The 18,517-nt window shown below is 44.6% G+C and overlaps 1 protein-coding gene across 37 annotated transcripts in view; it reads right to left on the bottom strand.

The window, feature by feature from the left end:
• The window catches only part of NHS (NHS actin remodeling regulator), a 501,937-nt gene that overhangs the window by 53,036 nt on the left and 430,384 nt on the right, over positions 1–18,517 (bottom strand). For all 37 annotated transcript variants that reach the window (XM_044937036.2, XM_044937040.2, XM_044937048.2 and 34 more), the window contains one exon: positions 10,280–10,432. In XM_044937036.2, coding sequence (XP_044792971.2) covers positions 10,280–10,432 — 153 coding nt within the window. The remainder of the gene's footprint in view (positions 1–10,279; positions 10,433–18,517) is intronic.

The raw sequence follows: 18,517 nt of genomic DNA, 5'->3' as shown, positions 1-18,517 counted from the left end.
TTAATTCTTCCAGAACAAGTGCATGGGAGACCTTTCCATGTCTTGGTATCACCTTCAGTTTCCTGTATCAGTGTTTTATAGTTCTTACATATCAGTCTTTTACCTCAGTGGTTAGGTTTTTTCCCTAGGTATTTAATTTTTTTTACACAATTTTAAATACACAATAAATGTTTTACTTTCTCTTATATTTCATTGCTAGTGTAAAGAAATGCAACAGATTTCTGTATATTGATCTTGTACCCTGCTACCTTGCTGAATTCATTTATTCTAATAGTTTTTATATGGAGTCTTTAGGGTTTTCTATATAGAGTATCATCTCATCTGTGTACAATGACACAGTCCCTTTCAGTTTGGATACCTTTTATTTCATTTTCTCATCTAATTGCTGTGGCTAGGACTTCCAATACTATGGTGAATAGAAGTGATGAGAGCTGGCTTCCACGTTGGTGTTTCAGAATTCAGTGGGAAGGCTTTCAGCCTTTTGCCACTGAGTATTGTACTAGCTCTGGATTTGTTGTAAATGGATGTTATTCAGCATTACGTTGTTATACTCACTTTCATCTGAGTTTTTATCATGAATGGATATTAAATTTTATCAAATGCTTTTTCTAACTTTATTGAGATGCTCATGTTGTTTTTGTCTTTTTTTTATGGCATATGGTGTATCACTTTGATTGATGTGTGTATGTTGAACCATCCTTGGAATGAATCCAAGTTGATCATGATGTATGATCCTTTTTATATGTTGTTGGATTGATTTGCTAACATTTTGGTGGGGATTTTTGCATCTGTTGATACATGTATCAGAGATATTGAGCTGTAATTGTCTTTTTTTGTAGTGCCTTTGATTTTGATATCAGGATGATGTTGGCTTCATAAAATGATTTGGGGAGGGTTCCCCTCTCTTTAGTCTTTTGGAAGAGTTTGAAAAGGATAGGTATGAGTCTATTTCACTTCTAGTAATCAGTGTATTTTGGAGAAGGCAATGGCACCCCACTCCAGTACTCTTGCCTGGAAAATTCCATGGATGGAGGAGCCTGGTAGGCTGCAGTCCATGGGGTCGCTACGAGTTGGACACAACTGAGCGACTTCACTTTCACTTTTCACTTTCATGCATTGGAGAAGGTAATGGCAACCCACTCCAGTGTTCCTGCCTGGAGAATCCCAGGGATGGGGGAGCCTTGTGGGCTGCCGTCTATGGGGTCGCACAGAGTCGGACACGACTGAAGCGACTTAGCAGCAGCAGCAGCAGCAATCAGTGTATTTAAATTATCTGTTGCTTGTTGATTTAGTTTTGGCAGGCTGTATGTTTCTAGAAATTTGTCAGTTTCTTCTAGGTTGTCCATTTTGTTGGCATATTACTGTTCATAGTATTTTTCTTATTTTTTAATATGTCTGCAATATTGGTAATTATTTTTCTTTCATTTCTTATTTTGTGTAATTGGGTTCTCTCTCTCAGGTGAGCCTGGTTAGCCATTCATTGATTTTGCTTACTCTTTCAAAAAAAAAACAGCTCTTGGTTTTATTGATTTTTTATTTTTAATCTATATTTTATTTCCTCTCTGATCTTTATTATTTCCTTCCTTCTGCTGACTTTTAAATGTTCTTTTTGTAATTCTTTTAGGTGGAAGGTCAGGTTGTTTATTGGAGATTTTTCTTATTTCTTGAGGAAGGCCTGTATTGCTATGAACTTCTTTCAGGTCAGGACTGCTTTTTCTGGATCCCAAAGATTTTGGATGGTTGTGTTTTTATTGTCCTTCATCTTGAGGTATTTTTAAATTTCCTCTTTAATTTCATTGTTGGCCAGTTGGTTTTTAGTAGCATGTTGTTTAGTATCCATGTGATCATTTCCTCCTCATTTTTCTTTCTGTGACAGATTTCTAGTTTCATGCCATTCTGGTAAGAGAAGATGCTTGAGATAATTTCTATCCTTTTATATTTGTTCAGACTTTATTTTATATCCTAGTGTGTGGTCTGTCCTAGAGAATGTTCCATGTGTGCTTGAAAAGAGTGTGTATTCTGGTTTCCTTGGATGTAGTGTCCTGTAGATATCAATCCATCTAACTATTCTAAAGTGTCATTTAGATGTGTCTATTTCCTTACCTATGTTCTGTCTGGAAGGTCTGTCCATTGATAAAAATCTATTAATGTAACCCCATCAGTTGCTCCTTTTATGTTTGTTAGTATTTATTTTATGTATTTAGGAGCTTTAGTATTGTGTGGATATATGTTAATGAGGACAATATTTTCTTCTGTTGATCCCTGTATCATTAATATAGTGTCCTTTTTTGTCTTTATTCATGGCCTTTGTTTTAAAGTCTGTTTTGTCTGATATGAATATCACTACCCTTACTTTTTTGACATTTCCATTTGCATGAAGTATCTTTTGCCATCCCCTCACTTTCAATCTATGTATTTCTTTCACCCTAAAGTGGGTCTCTTGTAGGCAGCATATTGTAGGTTCTTGTTTTATTATCCATTATGTCATTCTGTGTCTTTTTATCGGAGCGTTTAGTCTATTGACATTTAAAGTAATTATTGATAGTATGTATTTATTGCCATTTTAAACCTTGTTTTCCAGTTGATTTTGTATGTCTTCCCTTTTTTGTTTTTCCTTTTGTAGTTTGATGGTTTTCTTTAGCATTGTGCTTGAGTTCCTTTGTTTTTAGTTTTTGTGAGACCACTGTATGCTTCTGATTTGTGGTTACCCTGGTTTTCAAGTGTGTTAAACTGTAATTCTAGCTATTTGTTTTAGACTGATAGTCATGTGAGCTCAGTTCAGTTCAGTTCAGTCGCTCAGTCGTGTCTAACTCTTTGCGACCCCATGAATCGCAGCACGCCAGGCCTCCCTGTCCATCACCAACTCCCAGAGTTCACTCAGACTCATGTCCATCGAGTCAGTGATGCCATCCAGCCATCTCATCCTCTGTCGTCCCCTTCTCCTCCTGCCCCCAATCCCTCCCAGCATCAGAGTCTTTTCCAATGAGTCAACTCTTCGCATGAAGTGGCCAAAGTACTGGAGTTTCAGCTTCAGCATCATTCCTTCCAAAGAAATCCCAGGGCTGATCTCCTTTAGAATGGACTGGTTGGATCTCCTTGCAGTCCAAGGGACTCTCAAGAGTCTTCTGCAACACCACAGTTCAAAGGCATCAATTCTTCAGCGCTCAGCTTTCTTCACAGTCCAACTCTCACATCCATACATGACCACAGGAAAAACCATAGCCTTGACTAGACAGACCTTTGTTGGCAAAATAATGTCTCTGCTTTTCAATATCCTATCTAGGTTGGTCATAACTTTTCACATTCTAAAAAAATCTACATTTTCTTACTCTCCCATAGTTTGTGATTTTGATATCCTATTTTATATCTTCATGTTTATCCTTTTTCTGTCCTTATAATTTTAATTGCTTTCACAATTTTAATTGTTTTTTTTAATGCATGTATTGGCTTATCTAAGTGGTCGTCAATCCTTTCATATATTTACCTTTCCTGTTGTAAATTTCCCTTTCCTATAGATTCTTGCTATTTTTCTACTCAGAGAAGACCTTTCAATATTTCTTTTAGGATAAGGTTTAGTATTGCTGTATTCTTTTTTAAGCCTTTATTTTATATTGGAATATAGTTGATTAACAATGTTGTGTTAGTTTCATGTGTACAGCAAAGTGATTCAGTTATACATGTAGTTATTCTTTTAAAAATTCTTTTCCCATTAGGTTGTTACATAATATTGAGCAGTTTCCTGTGCTATATAGTAAGTCCTTGTTGGTTGTCCATTTCAAATATAGCAGTGTGTACATGTTAGTCCCAAACTCCCTACCTATCCTTTACCCACACCCCTCCCCAGTAACCATAAGTTCATTCTCTAAGTCTGTGAGTTGGTTTTTGTTTTGTAAATAAGTTCATTTGTATCACTATTTCTTAGATTTTGCGTATAAGTGATATCATAACGATATTTCACTTTCTCTGCCTTACTTCATTCAGTATGACAATCTCTAGGTCCATCCATGCTGCTGCAAATGGCATTACTTCTTTCTCTTTTGTATGTACCACAGCTTCTTTATCCATTTCTCTGTCAATGGAGATTTAGGTTTCTTCCATGTCTTGGCTATTGTGAACAGTACTGCTATGAACACTGGGGTGCATGTATCTTTTCAGATCATGTTTTTATCCAAGTATATGCCCAGGAGTGGGATTTCAGGATTATACAGTAGCTCTATTTTTAGTTTTTAAAGGAACTTCCATACTGTTCTCCATAGTGGCTGCACCAATTTCATTCTCACCAACAGTGCAGGAGGGCTTCCTTCTCTTCACACCCTCTCCAGCATTTACTGTTTGTGGATTTTTTGATGATGGCCATTCTAGCTGGTGTGAGGTGATATTTGACTGTAATTTTGATTTACATTTCTCTAGTCATTATCAATGTTGAACATATTTTCATGAGTATTGCTCTATTCTTTTAGTTTTTGCTTTCTGAGAAGTTATTTCTATTTTCTTCTATGCTAAATGATAATCTTGCTGGGTAGAGTATTGTACTTTGCAAGTTTCCCCTTTAAGAGCTTTGGATATATGTTGCCACTCCCTTCTGGCCTGCAGAGTTTCTGTAGAAGAATCAGCTAATAGCCTTTTTATATTCCCTTGTAAATGACTCTGTTTTTCTGTTGCTACATTTAGAATCCCTCTTTATCTTTCACTTTTGCCATTTCAATTATATATCTTAGTGTGGATCTGTTTGGGTTCATCTCATTTGGGACCCTCTGTGATTCCTGTACCTAGATATCTGTTTCCTTCTGTAGGTTTGAGAAATTTTCAGCCACAAGTTCTTCAACTACATTTTGATCCCCTTTTTTCTTTCTTCTTCTGGAATCCCTTTCGTGTAGAGGTTGGCATACTTTACATTATCTCGTAGGTCTCACATGTCACTTTCATTTTTTCTTTCATTTGTCTTTCTGTCTACTGATTGGGTGCCTTGTGTTAACTTCCAGATGACTTATTTGTTCCACTATGTAGACTTGGTCTGCTGTTTATTGGCTTTAGCTTGGTTTTTATCTCAGCAGTTGAGTTGTCTAATTTTGGTTTCCTTATGGTTTCTAGTTCCTGGTTACAGTGATCTGCCTTTTTATCAATAGTCTTTCTGAGGATCTTGAGCATTTTTATCACTTCATTTTTGAACTTGGGGTCTGGTAGACTGGCGAGGTCTGTTTCTCTCAGGGAATTTCTCTTAGTCTTTTTAAGTGGGAGTAGTTCCTCTGCATTTTAATTTTACTTATATTTCTCTTACTCCATGAATTTAGGAGGAACAGTTTTCTACTGTGATCTTGAAGTGCTGTTTTCCTGTAGGAGTGTTCTGGTACAGACTATGCGAGTCCAGTAGTTTTGATGTGAGGGCTGTATTTGGTATGGATGCCTGCCGCATCTTTCCTCAGCATGTGCTGGCCGTTATCCTCCCTTGATGAAGGGTGTGTTTGGTGCTGTGCTGTCCAGAGCTTGCACTGTAATGTTGGGTGGGGCCCCCTCTTTGCTCTGTAGTTGCCACAGCTCTGTTGGGGGCAGGGCCTGCTCCCCAGTTGTTGGAATAGAAACCCTGAGATCTGGTTCTCAGCTGTAGTGTGAGGTAGGTAAGACCAGAGCACTCAGCTGTGTGCCAGGACATGTGACTCTGTGACGTATCCTGCCAGCCAGTGTGCACGTCTACAAAATCAGCTGCTGCTGGTGCCACCCCAAGACCCATCTTGGCTGTGAGAACACTGATAATTGGCTCGGGTGGCAGCCTTGCCTTTGGTGTGTGCTCGTTCACAAAGCATGAGCTCCTAATGCCCACTGAAGCAGTGCCCCATGGTGGGAGCACTGATAATTGGTTCTGATGTCAGCCCTGGTGTGTGTGTGTGTGTGTGTGTGTGTGTGTGTGTGTGTGTGTGCTCCCAAAGTCTGGTGTGGCTGGAGCCATGTACCACTGTGAGCACACTGAGAATGAGGTTTCTATGGTGGACCTACACTCAGCCCTTCCTGCGTTGACTGGGGCTCCTTTGGTGGACCTGTGCCCCGTCCTGTGTGTGCCTCCCCTTATAGCCCAGACCACACTCCAGGCTCTTCTGGATATCTCTGCGTAGCCAAACCAAGTGCTCTCGCCGTGTCTGTCCGCTGAAGCCTGAGTTTCCACATCTAGCACTGTGCAGACCCGCAGGTGCACCTCCCTGGCTGGGCAGTAACATGGCAGCTTAGTGCCCATCCCTCTCTATCTTGCTTGGCAGCAAGGTAGCATGGGCATACTCCTCTCTTGGAAATTCTAGACCCCTGAAGCTCCCTTGTCCTGGCAGACCTCCCAGCTAGTGAAAGAGGTTCCCAGGGTGTGGGAACCAGTTCTCTTTCACAGCTCTCCCCCAGGGGTGCAGGTCCCTCTCCTTTAGTGCTACCCAAGTATATGGGGCTCTTTGGTTGGTTGAGCTCTTTTGATGGCTTTTAGCTGATACGTTGTGAGAACTATTCCAGATGCAGCTGGAATTTTCCTGTATTTGTGGAGGGAGGTGGGCTCCATGTCCCACTCTGCCGCCTTGCTCTCCCTTCCAGGAAGGTTTTTGAGATAAATGTCTGCCATGTTAAAGTGTCTGCCTCTAGTGCCACCCTCATTTTTCTCTACCAGGAGAAAGTCGGCTTTTCTAGATGGGTGGTGGGAGGAAAAGCTTCTACATTCTTAAAATTGTAATGAGAGTAAAAGATAGGTGTCACTGGTTGGGAAAAGGTAGAAGGAAGGGTGGAGTCTGGAGGGAGGTATCAACTCAGTTTCCCATTCGGCTTCTCCCCGCTTGCTCTTTCTAAAGCTCATCTCGTTCATGTGCCCCAGGCCTGCAGGAGGCAGGCAGATTAATGGCTCCCTAATACTTCTTTCTGGTGGTGGTGTGGGGAGACCATTTATCAACTAGAGCCTGAAACTGCAGTAGACTCTTGGTCCTCATTCCCTTAGACCAATGAAATGTAGACCCCAGCCCCAAAACTTGAAAGAGAAGGAAATATAAAATGTAAATCTCTCTTTATAGCCTCATAATAATCTCTCTGTCACTGTCTTACAAATGTAAACATTGGCATCACTTCAAGCCATTATTGGCTCTGAGCATAAAGAACTGCTAAGAAAAAAATGGGAAAAAAGAAGAATCAGAGGCTTAATAACTTGAACTCCATTAAGGCATTGCTTCCTCTGAGGAGCCTTCTCTGAAGCTCCATGGCCTGGTTAGTGCCTTTGCTCTGAGCTCCCGTGGCCCTGTGTTGAAATGACCTGGTTATTTGCCCTTCTCCCTTACTAGATCAGGAATTCTTTGTGTGCCAAGAACCATATGCTATTGCTCTCTGCATCCCAGGTTTAGCACAATGCCTGGACCCTCAGTTGACTTTGTTGAGGGGGGTTGCTGCAGAGTAGATCTTAAAGGCAGCTGGTTTCTCAGTTCTGATCTCAGGATACTCCAACTGTCTAAATAGAGCACCTACAGGGAAGCTCATTTTTGAGCAAGAGCTTGTCGGATAGGTCAGTATTAGTCATGGCCACCAGATGGCGAAAGTGGTATTCTGACAAATGCGCTAGTAAGCTTCTGTTTCTTGGACAAGGTTTAAAAAAAAAGTCACTTTCTAATTTCAATTCTACACTGCATGTTTTTAATTCTATGATGCCTATAATTCCTGTTTATGGCTCTCTGCAGTGCTATTAAAACTACTACACCCAAGATTTGCTATGGAGACAACCACGAAGCAAGCCTGTGTGTGGAGGGCAAGACGCAGTTCCTCTGTCTTTCCTAGAAACCCCAGGATGCCCCATATCCCTCTCTCAGCCCTCCAGGAGGAAGTTCTGAGAAAATTGATATTGGCACTTGCTGTTCCTTAGTTCTGCCATTAAGTCTAAACCTGACAACACAGTGAAATGTGGTAGCTTATGAGCAGCTTAGCGTTATCTGGTTGAATCTGGAAAAATCTAATCAGAGATGACTTATGAATAAAAATAAAGGGATAAAAATAATTATGTCTAAAGGGCTAACATTATTGAAGCTCTCTACTGATGGGATCCGGAGAAGGTGATAGCACCCCACTCCAGTACTCTTGCCTGGAAAATCCATGGACGGAGGAGCCTGGTGGGCTGCAGTCCATGGGGTCGCTAGGAGTTGGACACGACTGAGTGACTTCACTTTCACTTTTCACTTTCATGCATTGGAGAAGGAAATGGCACCCCACGCCAGTGTTCTTGCCTGGAGAATCCCAGGGACGGGGGAGCCTGGTGGGCTGCCGTCTATGGGGTCGCACAGAGTCGGACACAACTGAAGCGCACTTAGCAGCAGCAGCAGCAGCAGCAGCAATGACGGGATCAGAAAAGTATTTAGTGAGAATGATCAGATTCCTCGGTCATCATTCTCTACCCCTAGTGCTCAAGCAGTTTTCTGCAGAATTTGATTCAGGTACACAAACATTCATTGAGGAACTACTATGAGTGAGAACCTATTATGTCAGGGTTATGGTAAATGCTTTGAATAAAAAAGAAAATCTATGGTTATTCCCCAGTGGTACAGCAGTTGGGACTCAGCACTCTCACTGCTGAGGGCCGGGGTTCAGTCCCTGGTTGGGAAACTAGGATCCCACAAGCCACTCAGTGCAGTTGGTCAAAAAAAATGTTTTTTTCTATCTTCCTCATCCTTGACTTGTTCACGGATTGATGGTAGGAGACAGGCCGGTAAGTGGTTGGTGATGATATAAGCTTTTAAGTGGCACAATGGGAGGATGCACAGGCTATTATGGGAAGAGGGCCTAATCCAGGCCACCGAGGAACAGGAAGGGTGTTGTTAAGGAAGCTTTCTGGAGGGTGGCTGGCACTAAAAAATCAGTAAAGAACTTTTCAGCCAACTATCAAATCCAAGTGAATAGTAAGAATGCCAGAGGTAGGTCGAGGGGATACGGACGGTTGGCCTTCATGATAAGGCTGATAGTATCAGCTACTAATAACCAAGGAGAATTGTCAGAAAGAATTGTATTAGGGATATTAGGACATGAGCTCTTTTGTTACAGGTGAAAAAGACAAGGGATGGGGAAAAGGGAGAAGTCATGTACATGAGGAAGAAAAAAGCTGAAAACATTTGCCATTTTATTTCTCCATCTTGACAATAACATGAAAGCCTTTTATGTGAATGTTAACACTCTCACCAAATACCATTCCTTAAAGGAGCATAGGGTATCTGGAACAAAGACACCTGACTGTACAGGCCCCATATGTCTCCACAGCAAAAATCTAAAGACCAAAAAAGCTGGCATGCCCAATTCAGACACCAAAGGAGGGGACTCTGGAAGGTTGATGCCAGGTTTTAATCTCCTTGTCCTAAGTAGAGTGGCTTTACGGCAGTAAAAATGCAGGCAGTGGAAGAAGAGGCTGTGTGCCTATCTCCGACTTTCACAGGACTATGAGAGGACTGAAAATATTTACTTCCCTAGGACAGTGTATGATGTGGAGGAAAATAAGTCTGGCTAGGGGTCTGGAGGCTCGGGTCTGGGCCTGGCACTTTACCTAACCTGTTGTGTGTGACCCTCACAGGTGTCTTGGCCTCTCTAGGCCTCCATGTGCTCCAATGTAGAATGGATCACATCACTGCTTCTCAACAGGAGCAGAAGCCTCCACCCCCACCCTGGGAAGCTTCTGGTTCATGGAGGACCAGGCTGGAGCCAAGGACGGGAGCCCTCCTACAATACGGAATCAGTGCCCCAGGTTCCACAGCTATCACTCCAGAACTTATTTTCAGGGAAAAGCCTAGAACGTATTTCTGAGTCAAACCTAATTCTCTTGTAATTGTAATCCAGAGGTGTTTTATTTTTTGGTTCATGTTTAATACGTGCTGAATGCACCAGTTTCTATGGCTGTTTTCTCTTGCCACTTTCATGTCTCTGTACTTTTTGATCAGAATGACTCCTGTCTCTACTTAATCTGAACCTACTTTCGATAGGCGTAAACATCTGACTCCATGACGTCTTTTAGTGCTGCCATGTCTGGCCATTTATATGCTGCAAGTAGGATTATTATAAACCATTTTCCTTTTAAATTCTCTTTATTGCTATATTCAGGCCATAATGCTATTATTAGTTATATCCATAGGCAGGTTATACTAACCAAGAATTTCATTTCAGGGTAGAAAAGGGAGCATTTCAAAGTACTGGCTCTAACGAGGGGAGGTGTTGGGACCAAAGGGACACAGAACAAGCCCTTGGGGGGACGAGCTCCAAGTTCTCTCCCCCAAAAGCCCCCAAGCCCGAGATCAGTCACCTCTGCGCAGGGCTTGCAGACTCTGCCGGGCCTGGCGGTGCAGCTCCTCCACACAGGGCGGCCTGGTGGCCGGGAGGAAGATGTTTCTCTGCTGGTGCCACGGTGCGCGGTAGTAAACGCTCAGCTTGCTCTCGACGTCCAGGTTGGAGACAGCTGCGAGATCAAGAGGGAAACAGGGCATTAGACAGGAGCAGTTTTCAGCTGTGCATTGCACTGTCCCCATGGTGGAAAGGGGAACAGGAGTGGGGCCTGGGCACAGTGGAAATCCAGTCCGCTGCATTGACCAGAGGAGTTCGAGAAAGGTTTCAAGTTGCCAGTACAGACAGGGACAACCTTTGCCCCCCAAAGCAAGGGACGAGAGACCCTGGCTCTTTGAGCCAGGCCTCAGAGTGGGGTGAGGTCCTGCCTTGTAGGAAGGCAGAGAAGTGCCAGAGGAAGGCCTCAGAATTATATAGTTCTGCACAGCTGCTCCTGATGCCTACTTGATCAGTGCCCTTGTCTTACTTCCTACCTCCCGAACCTTACCACTGAGCCATATATTATCCACTGTACTATCTGCCCATCATTCGAAGCACTGCTCAGCTTCCTTAGTTTTGCCTAAGAGCACAAGAACTAAAGAACTTATTAAATAACCTATTACAGGGGTGATGCGTGTTAGGAAGGGAATGTACACATAGTGTTGGAGAGGAGGGGGGCATGCCAATGCCTTTGGAATTCCTGCAGAACTCCTGAGCACCGTGCGAGCATCAGGATTGGTAGGATATATACCTCTGTGATGGGAGTGATTTAGTCATTAAGTTGTGTCCAACTCTTGCGACCCCATGGACTGTAGCCTGCCAGGGGATTCTCCAGGTAAGAATACTGCAGTGGGTTGCCATATCCTTCTCTGAGGATCTTCCCAACCAAGGAATCAAACCCAGGTCTCCTGCATTGCAGGCAGATTCTTTACCGACTGAGCTGTAAACTGAGGGTAAGTTCTCAGAGCTGGGCGGGGGGCAGGGTAGAAGGTTACCGTTTAAGAGTTGCTAGGTGGTGTAGTGGTTAGGACTTTGGTTCCCAGTGCAGGGGTCATGGGTTTGATTCCTGGTGGGAGAGTGGGGGAGTGAGGAAGCCAGGTCCATACCATATTAGTGCATAGTGGGTATGTGGATTCTTTCTTTGTTGGACAGTGCAACAGTGATGATGTAAGTGTAACTTACAGGTACCTGGGGGTACTTATTTTAATTCTTGATTTGGCTGTGCTGGGTCTTATTTAGGGCTTCCCTCAGAGCTCAGTCAGTAAAGAATCTGCCTGCAATGTAGTAGAGACAGGTTTGATTCCTGGGTCAGGAAGATGCCCTGGAGAAGGGAATGGCAACCCACTGCAGAATTCTTGCCTAGAGAATCCCATGGGCAGAGGAGCCTGGCAGGCTACAGTCCATGGGGTCATAAGAGTTGGACATGACTTAGTGGGTCTTATTTACAGCATGTGATCTCTTAGTAGCAGGATATGTGGATCTCATTCCCTTACCAGGGATTGAACCTTGGCACCCTGAATTGGGAGCTCAGAGTCTTAGCCACTGGACCACCAGGGAATTCCCCCTTTTTACATGCTTCATCCTGGGAGAAGGACTAGCTGCAGAGAGAGCACTGGTGGCTTGGAGACTCGGGCTCCAGTGGTTTTCTACGAAGAGAGGCCAGTACTACCCCCAGACTGGGGGCCAGAGAGACTCAGCACAGGTTTCTATTTACTCCTGATTCTTATATTTCCCAACAGTTACTAAACCCAAGCCTCCACCTGTCCTTAGAGATGAACCTCACCTTCCCACGAGACAGGTGGACACCAACTTCAGATGAACCCAGTGACCATAACCTTGTGGGCGATACATCACTATCTGTCAAGGTCTAGACAATCCCATGACCTTCAGAGTTCCCAGGGGATAGACAGTAAGTTCAGCCTAAAAAGACGTCACACTGCCCTGTGGACAATTCTTTCAGCACTTTGGTTCTCTGGTCTCTGTCTGCAGTGCTGTTTGTACTTCTGGAATATGACTATTGCTTTACATCCCCCTCCCCCAGTCAACCTTCCTTTAGGCCAACGTCTCTCACTGTTGCTTGGGGAACAGACAGCAGCTTGGAAGCCAGAGCTGGCTTCCAAACCCCAGATCTTCCAGGCGCCAGCTGTGTGCCTCTGCACATGTCATCAGGTGAAACTCCTTCTTTCTTTCTCCCTCTTGCTCCGTCCCTTCCTCCCCAGGGCCTTGCCTGCACACTGGCAGTGTGCGGTAGGGAGCAGCCCGATGCCAAAGCCTGATGTCCACGGTCTGTCCCTGCCAGGCAGCCTTTTCTAGAGAACCACAGTCATTCTGCGCTGTGGACACAGCATCCACCATGGACGCCCTCAGCGTCAGAACTTGTCAGGAGGCCTAGACGTTTTTTTAACATGGACAGAATAAGGAAAACCTGGCTGTGTATTTATTTATGCACTACATGAATCCAGAATGATTTTTCCCCTATAAAAACTTCTCTAACTTCTAAAATAAAATGGAGCTTCACATTAGGAGTACTGTTTGCTTATTGGTGCTGCTGTTTGCACACTCGCCATCCTGTAGAAAGACCAGCGGAAGCCTGGGTTCTACTCACAGTTCTCTGCCCTGGGGCAAGTCACTGACCGTGCCCAGGACTCAAGTTCCCCATCTTTACCAATCAGGGTTTGGCCTTCCTGTTGGCTGAAGGAGGCCCATTGCCCTTTGTGCCTCTCCTTTCTACCCATCACCAAACTTCAGGATGCCCTGGGGGAAGGCCCTGGGCTCTGGGATAGAGAGATGGGGTTTCTGCCTGCCAGCAGTGGTCCAGAGCAGTTGACTGAAATCTTTGGGCCTCTGTCCCCTCCTCCATAAGCGGGGCTCCTAGAGCCTTCACAGAATCCAAGGAAATGATCATGATATGATCATTCCTTGACATGTCTCTGCTTACTACATACCAGTTCCCCTTGCTGTGGTGGGAATGGATAAGATGAAGGGGCCAGGCTTGGGTTCAAAGACAAAAGTCTGGAGCTCTCTTCCCTTTTTATTTTCCTGTCTTCATGGTGAGTCATGTGTAAATAAACATGAGGCTACCAGAGATGACTGTTGGTGGGGGGTAGGGTGTCTTACATTCTGGAAACTGTAAAGAAAGCTGCCTACAACCAGGGAGCCTGTGGCCTCTCTGAGAGGTAGGATGTCCCTGGTCTCTGATGTTAGCTAACTTGGGCAGCGTTCAGTGCGGTGATTTTGAGATGCTAATTCTCTGAATCACTGTGAGAGCTGCACTATACGTTCTCCCTGGAAATGGTTTATCATTTTCTTGTTTATCTGTGGGTCATTCTGCTGCCATGTTCTACACCATGCACTTCCTCCAGAGTGTGTAAGCACGCATCCATCTGTCACAGCTCAGCTGTTGTTTTTGGAAAATTCCTGTGGGCACTGAGCAGCGCCATTGGATTCTACTGCTGAAGAGACCTCGGAAATGACGGAGTTCTGTGTTTTTTCAAACCACAGGGCATGACCCTTGAGTGGATTGTGAAATCCATTCAGCGGATCAGAACTAGCATTTTTTAAACAAAGACATACAGGAGACTGGAATAGAAAATGCCAACATGCATCACACACAGTGTTGTTTTGTGAAGCTGTTGGTTCTGTTACATATGTGTTCGTTTGTACATGTGTGCGCGTGGATGCTTGGGTGTGATGCAGACATGTACTTCTTGCTCTGGGCACCAGTCAACATACGGAAAGTTACTGCTCAGACCGCCGCTCTCAGGTACTAATGAGGGAATCAAGGTTCCAAGGTATGATCCAAGATCCCAGAGTTGATTTTCGGCAGAGGTAGAAACAAAGCTTAGGTCTCCTGAGGCCAAGTCCGTGCACTTCCCTAGGCAGCCTCTTCCCCTGCGTCACTTGGCCTGGCCGCTGCTCCCTCCCTCTCCGTTGGTGACTATTTGCTATCTATTGCATCTATTAAGTTGTCCTTCCAAAACCAAAACTCTCAACTCACGACACACACACGTTTCACCTGTTGTCTGAGAAAGCAGCCATTTGAATTTTAGGATGCCAGCAACACTTCAGCCCAGGGAGCAGAGAACAAGTTTCCCAGGGACGCTGATGCTCCCAGTCTGCAGACCACACAGTGAGGACCACTGACTGCTTTCCAGAAAGAGATACTGAGGCAACAACATAGGTACTTGACTAAACAATATTAAACGAGTGATGTTCAACCGTTTTGCTCTACACAAACCTTCTCTAGAGTTCAATCTAGTAAATAGATAAAGCCCAAGGCCAGCTTCACTACAGAGGCTGTCACGTTCTCAGATGGTGGTAATGCGCCTGCTTCCAGCAACCTGGACTGAAAGCAACCACTCCATCACCAAGTCCTGACACCTCTGTGCCAGTCTGCAAGGCTTGCGTGCCTGAGCTTAAACCAGAGTGGGAGCCTGGCTGTGCCCTTGCCTGGTCAGCCCCACAGACCCTAAAAAGACACTGGCACTTTTATATGGTGGCAAACAAGTTACAGTATACAAAAGATAATACAGATCAATAATAAGCAATTGGATCTTTCAGGAGAGCCTGATGGATAACTAAGGAATGCTTCTAAGATTCAGAGAAGGGCGACTTGTCACAAAGCTATTTTCATTATTTGCAAAGAACCGGGTGAGGTTGGTTCTTTGAAAGCAGGAAAATGGAGACTCAAGAAGGCACTCTAACCACAAAGATGCATATGGTGTTTTAAAGTCCCTTCACTCCCTCTCAGGCTACAGATGTGATGTTACGAACGCAAGTACCTCTCACATTTCAGGGAAGACAGTGGAGCTGGAGTGGGAGAGACAGATCAGAGAAAGCATATGAAAATCACCTTTCTGTTCAGGAGACACTGCATACTTATCACCAGTATGGTGCCCAGACTCTCTGGTCTGCTTAGACAGGTGCCCTGGGCTCAAGTAAATCATGACAGTAAGGTAATTAGCACATGACACCCGATTATACATGCTAGTAAATCTCTTCTCTTAGATAGAGGTGAGACTCTTAAAAATTACTTAGAGATCACCAGCAACAATGGAAAATTTAAAAATATCCCGACTTACAGAAGGTCCCACATACCCCTCCACTGCACTCCACTAAGACTTATTACTTACTTGCTAGTTAGTATCTTCATAGGTAGAGAAGTAATGCCCTTTACTGGACCCACAAAGAAGCTATAAATACATGAGCCTGCAAGCCAAAAGGAATTCTTTTCCAAGGACCTTTCCACACGCAAAGCCTAGAGATTTATGTGTTCTGTGCTCTCTGTAAAAGACACACATGATATATTGAATCTGGAGTCAGAAAAGATGTGTTCTCTTCTGACTCAGTTAGCCTGAGTCTAGCCGAGTCTGCAGCAAGACTGAGGAAGGCCCGCTCTTCAGGAACAGTGGCTCTTTCTCTCCATCAGCCCAGGAAAGACAGGCTCCAAGAATGATTCCTCACAACTGGCACTGAGACAAAGCTTCAGGAGGTGATACTAAGCAGGGAGCAGGGAAGTGATACAGGGAAGGGAAGGAAGCCAATAAAGGGTGCACAGGCTGGAACCCCTTAGGAGCCAATGCAGAACACACACCTTAGAGGCGAGGGAGTGGGGATATTTATCTCCCACTTCCTATCAGCCATCAGTTGAAGGCTGCTGAAGTGCCAGAACAGTATTTCCTTGTACTTCTAGAAAAGCATACTCCTCTGTGGGTTGTGGGAGCTGTTAAATGAGGCTGCCTGCTGTGCACTGAGGTGATAAGGGGAAGGGCACTACTCGGCCTGGGGGTTTTACAATTTGTGACCCTTGGAGCAGACAAGTATTTGCATTTCAAATTCAGGATGTCTGGATTGTGCACCAGACTACTTTGACAAGTTGTCCAATGCCAAAGTAGCCTAAAATGGGTTTATTGTTAAAATACCCCAAGCCTGGCAGTGAAAAGCCCTGGTCAGACAAAGCTGGATCCTGGTTGGAACATCAGCAGGAAGGCCGTGGCCAGGAGGCCGGGCAGAGGGATGGCTGCCTCCTGTGGGCCCTTGAGCAGATTGCTGGGCCTCTTAAGGTTTCTTTCCTCCTTGGTGGGAGTTTCTGGCCTGGTTTCTATTCCAGGATCATCTCCAAGAAGTCCAGGCTTCTTCCCAGGGAACTGGCTTTAAGGAGCACGTTGTGCGTGCCGGGGGTATTCACTGTTGCTAGGTGCCCATTGCCTCTAAGCTGCTCCAACCGACAGGACTAGAAAATACGTAAGTCTTAGAAGGTGAAGATAAAAGCTGAGTTGAAACTGCTATTTCCAATTCAAATCTAAGATTACAGGTTTTCATTTAACTTACTTGATTTTATAATTGATCTCTTTTGTGCTGAAAATCTTGATTCTTTATGACACTGCCATAATTTCCTATTTGAATAGTCCCAAAATGACTACAAGAAGACAACTGATTTCAGTTGTAGATATCTTTTTGTTTTCCTTTGTGTCTTTAGGATATTTTCTACTAGAAATGGATATAGCAAGACATACTTTGTTTAAAAGGCAAATGACATGACTGAAGGTGTTGAATACGACGATTGTTAAGGTTCTGAATAATCCTTTGGGGACATGAAATGAGAGAGGTTCCTGATTGCCCTATTCAGGTGTTCATCACTAACTAAAATCCATTGACAGTTTCTGCACTGGTAAGTTACAGCTTATTTGAGAAAAACATACAAGCCTTCTTGCCCTTCGTGCCATCAGGGCCCTCAGGAGGTTCGAACCTGGCAGCCCCATGAGACAGACAAGATGATGAGCCCAATGGGCTCAAGCGTGCGCCCTGAGAGAGGTACAGAGGGCCGGCCAGGTGTGGGAGAAATGCTCTCTGCTTGGGAAGGGACACGGGGAAGAGGTGGTTTTGAGATGGGGGGCAGAGGTGATGGACAGGATTCGCTGGGAGGTTAGAAAATGCTGGAAGGGAACCACGAGAGATTTCTATTTTGAGGTAAGAAAGATCTGACTGTTGGCAATTTCTGGTGAGGCAACCCAAGAGGAAAGCTAGAACGAGTTGGTCAGGGCTGGTCCCAGGAGTTGACTGCCACTGGACCAGGGCTTGTGAGGCAAAGGGGGCAGGTTAGGGGCTGCCAAGAAGGAAGACCATGCTACCAGTGAGCATGTGCATGGAGCAGGCACAGCATTAGCCTCTGATAGAGCCCATCTCATTTGGTTCCCACAGTAAGTCCAGGAAGCACGTCTGATCATCTCTACTATGCTGAATAGGCACAGAGAGGTTAAGAAATTGTTCAAGGCCCCAAAGATTATGAATGATAGAGCTAGGAACTTACAGTGAGCACCACTGAGTCCAAAGACCCACACCACGTTCTGCCTTGCTCCCCATTTTCTAACCCACACCACTGCCCCACACAGGTTCAGGAATCTGTGTGGGAAGGCCACGGCCATCCCAGACAGGAAGACTGAAGCCGTTTCACGGAGAGCCCTGGTGGTTGGGACGAGGAACCTGCTGTATCATGGGGAGCAGCTTCCGTGTCCCACAGCTGAGCGCATGACAAACTGTTTAAGGTTAGAGAGGGGCTTCCTTCTGTACTTTTTGCATTGTCCAGATAAGCAAGTCTAGAATATGGACCTATATGTTATACAAGCTCAACTATTTTGGTTGACTGAATGAGACTTAACCTCATAAATGGTTCAATCTACACAGACCTATATGTTGTAGAAGTTCAACTATTTTGGTTGAATGGATGGGGCTTAACTTCATAAATGGTTCAATTGATACATCTTTGGGGGCTTCCCTTGTGGCTCAGCTGGTAAAGAATCTGCCTGCAATGCAGGAGACCTGGGTTCTATCCCTGGGTTGGGAAGATCCCCTGGATAAGGGAAAGGCTACCCACTCCAGTATTCCAGCCTAGAGAATTCCACGGACTGTATGATCCATGGGGTCACTAAGAGTCAGACACGACTGAGCGACTTTCACTTTCACACATCTTTGTGGCCCTTTCTCTCCCCTTTACTCTGCCTCCTTTCTTTTCCTGATCTCTTTTCTCCCAAAAAATGCTACGCTATATCCAGCTCAAGTTGTAACTCCTCCATGAAGCCATTAAGACCTCTAGAGCCCAGTAGGTTCACATACATTCATTCATTCATTGAACAATGGGTAATTAAGGATCTCCCATGTGCCAGGCAGCATGCTAGGCACTGGGGATACAGTGATGGACATGACAGACACAGGCCTTGCCCTC

The sequence above is a fragment of the Bubalus bubalis genome, chromosome X (genome assembly GCF_019923935.1).
Source record: "Bubalus bubalis isolate 160015118507 breed Murrah chromosome X, NDDB_SH_1, whole genome shotgun sequence".
Taxonomy (NCBI): Eukaryota; Metazoa; Chordata; class Mammalia; order Artiodactyla; family Bovidae; genus Bubalus; species Bubalus bubalis.
This window is presented reverse-complemented; position numbering and strand designations above follow the sequence as displayed.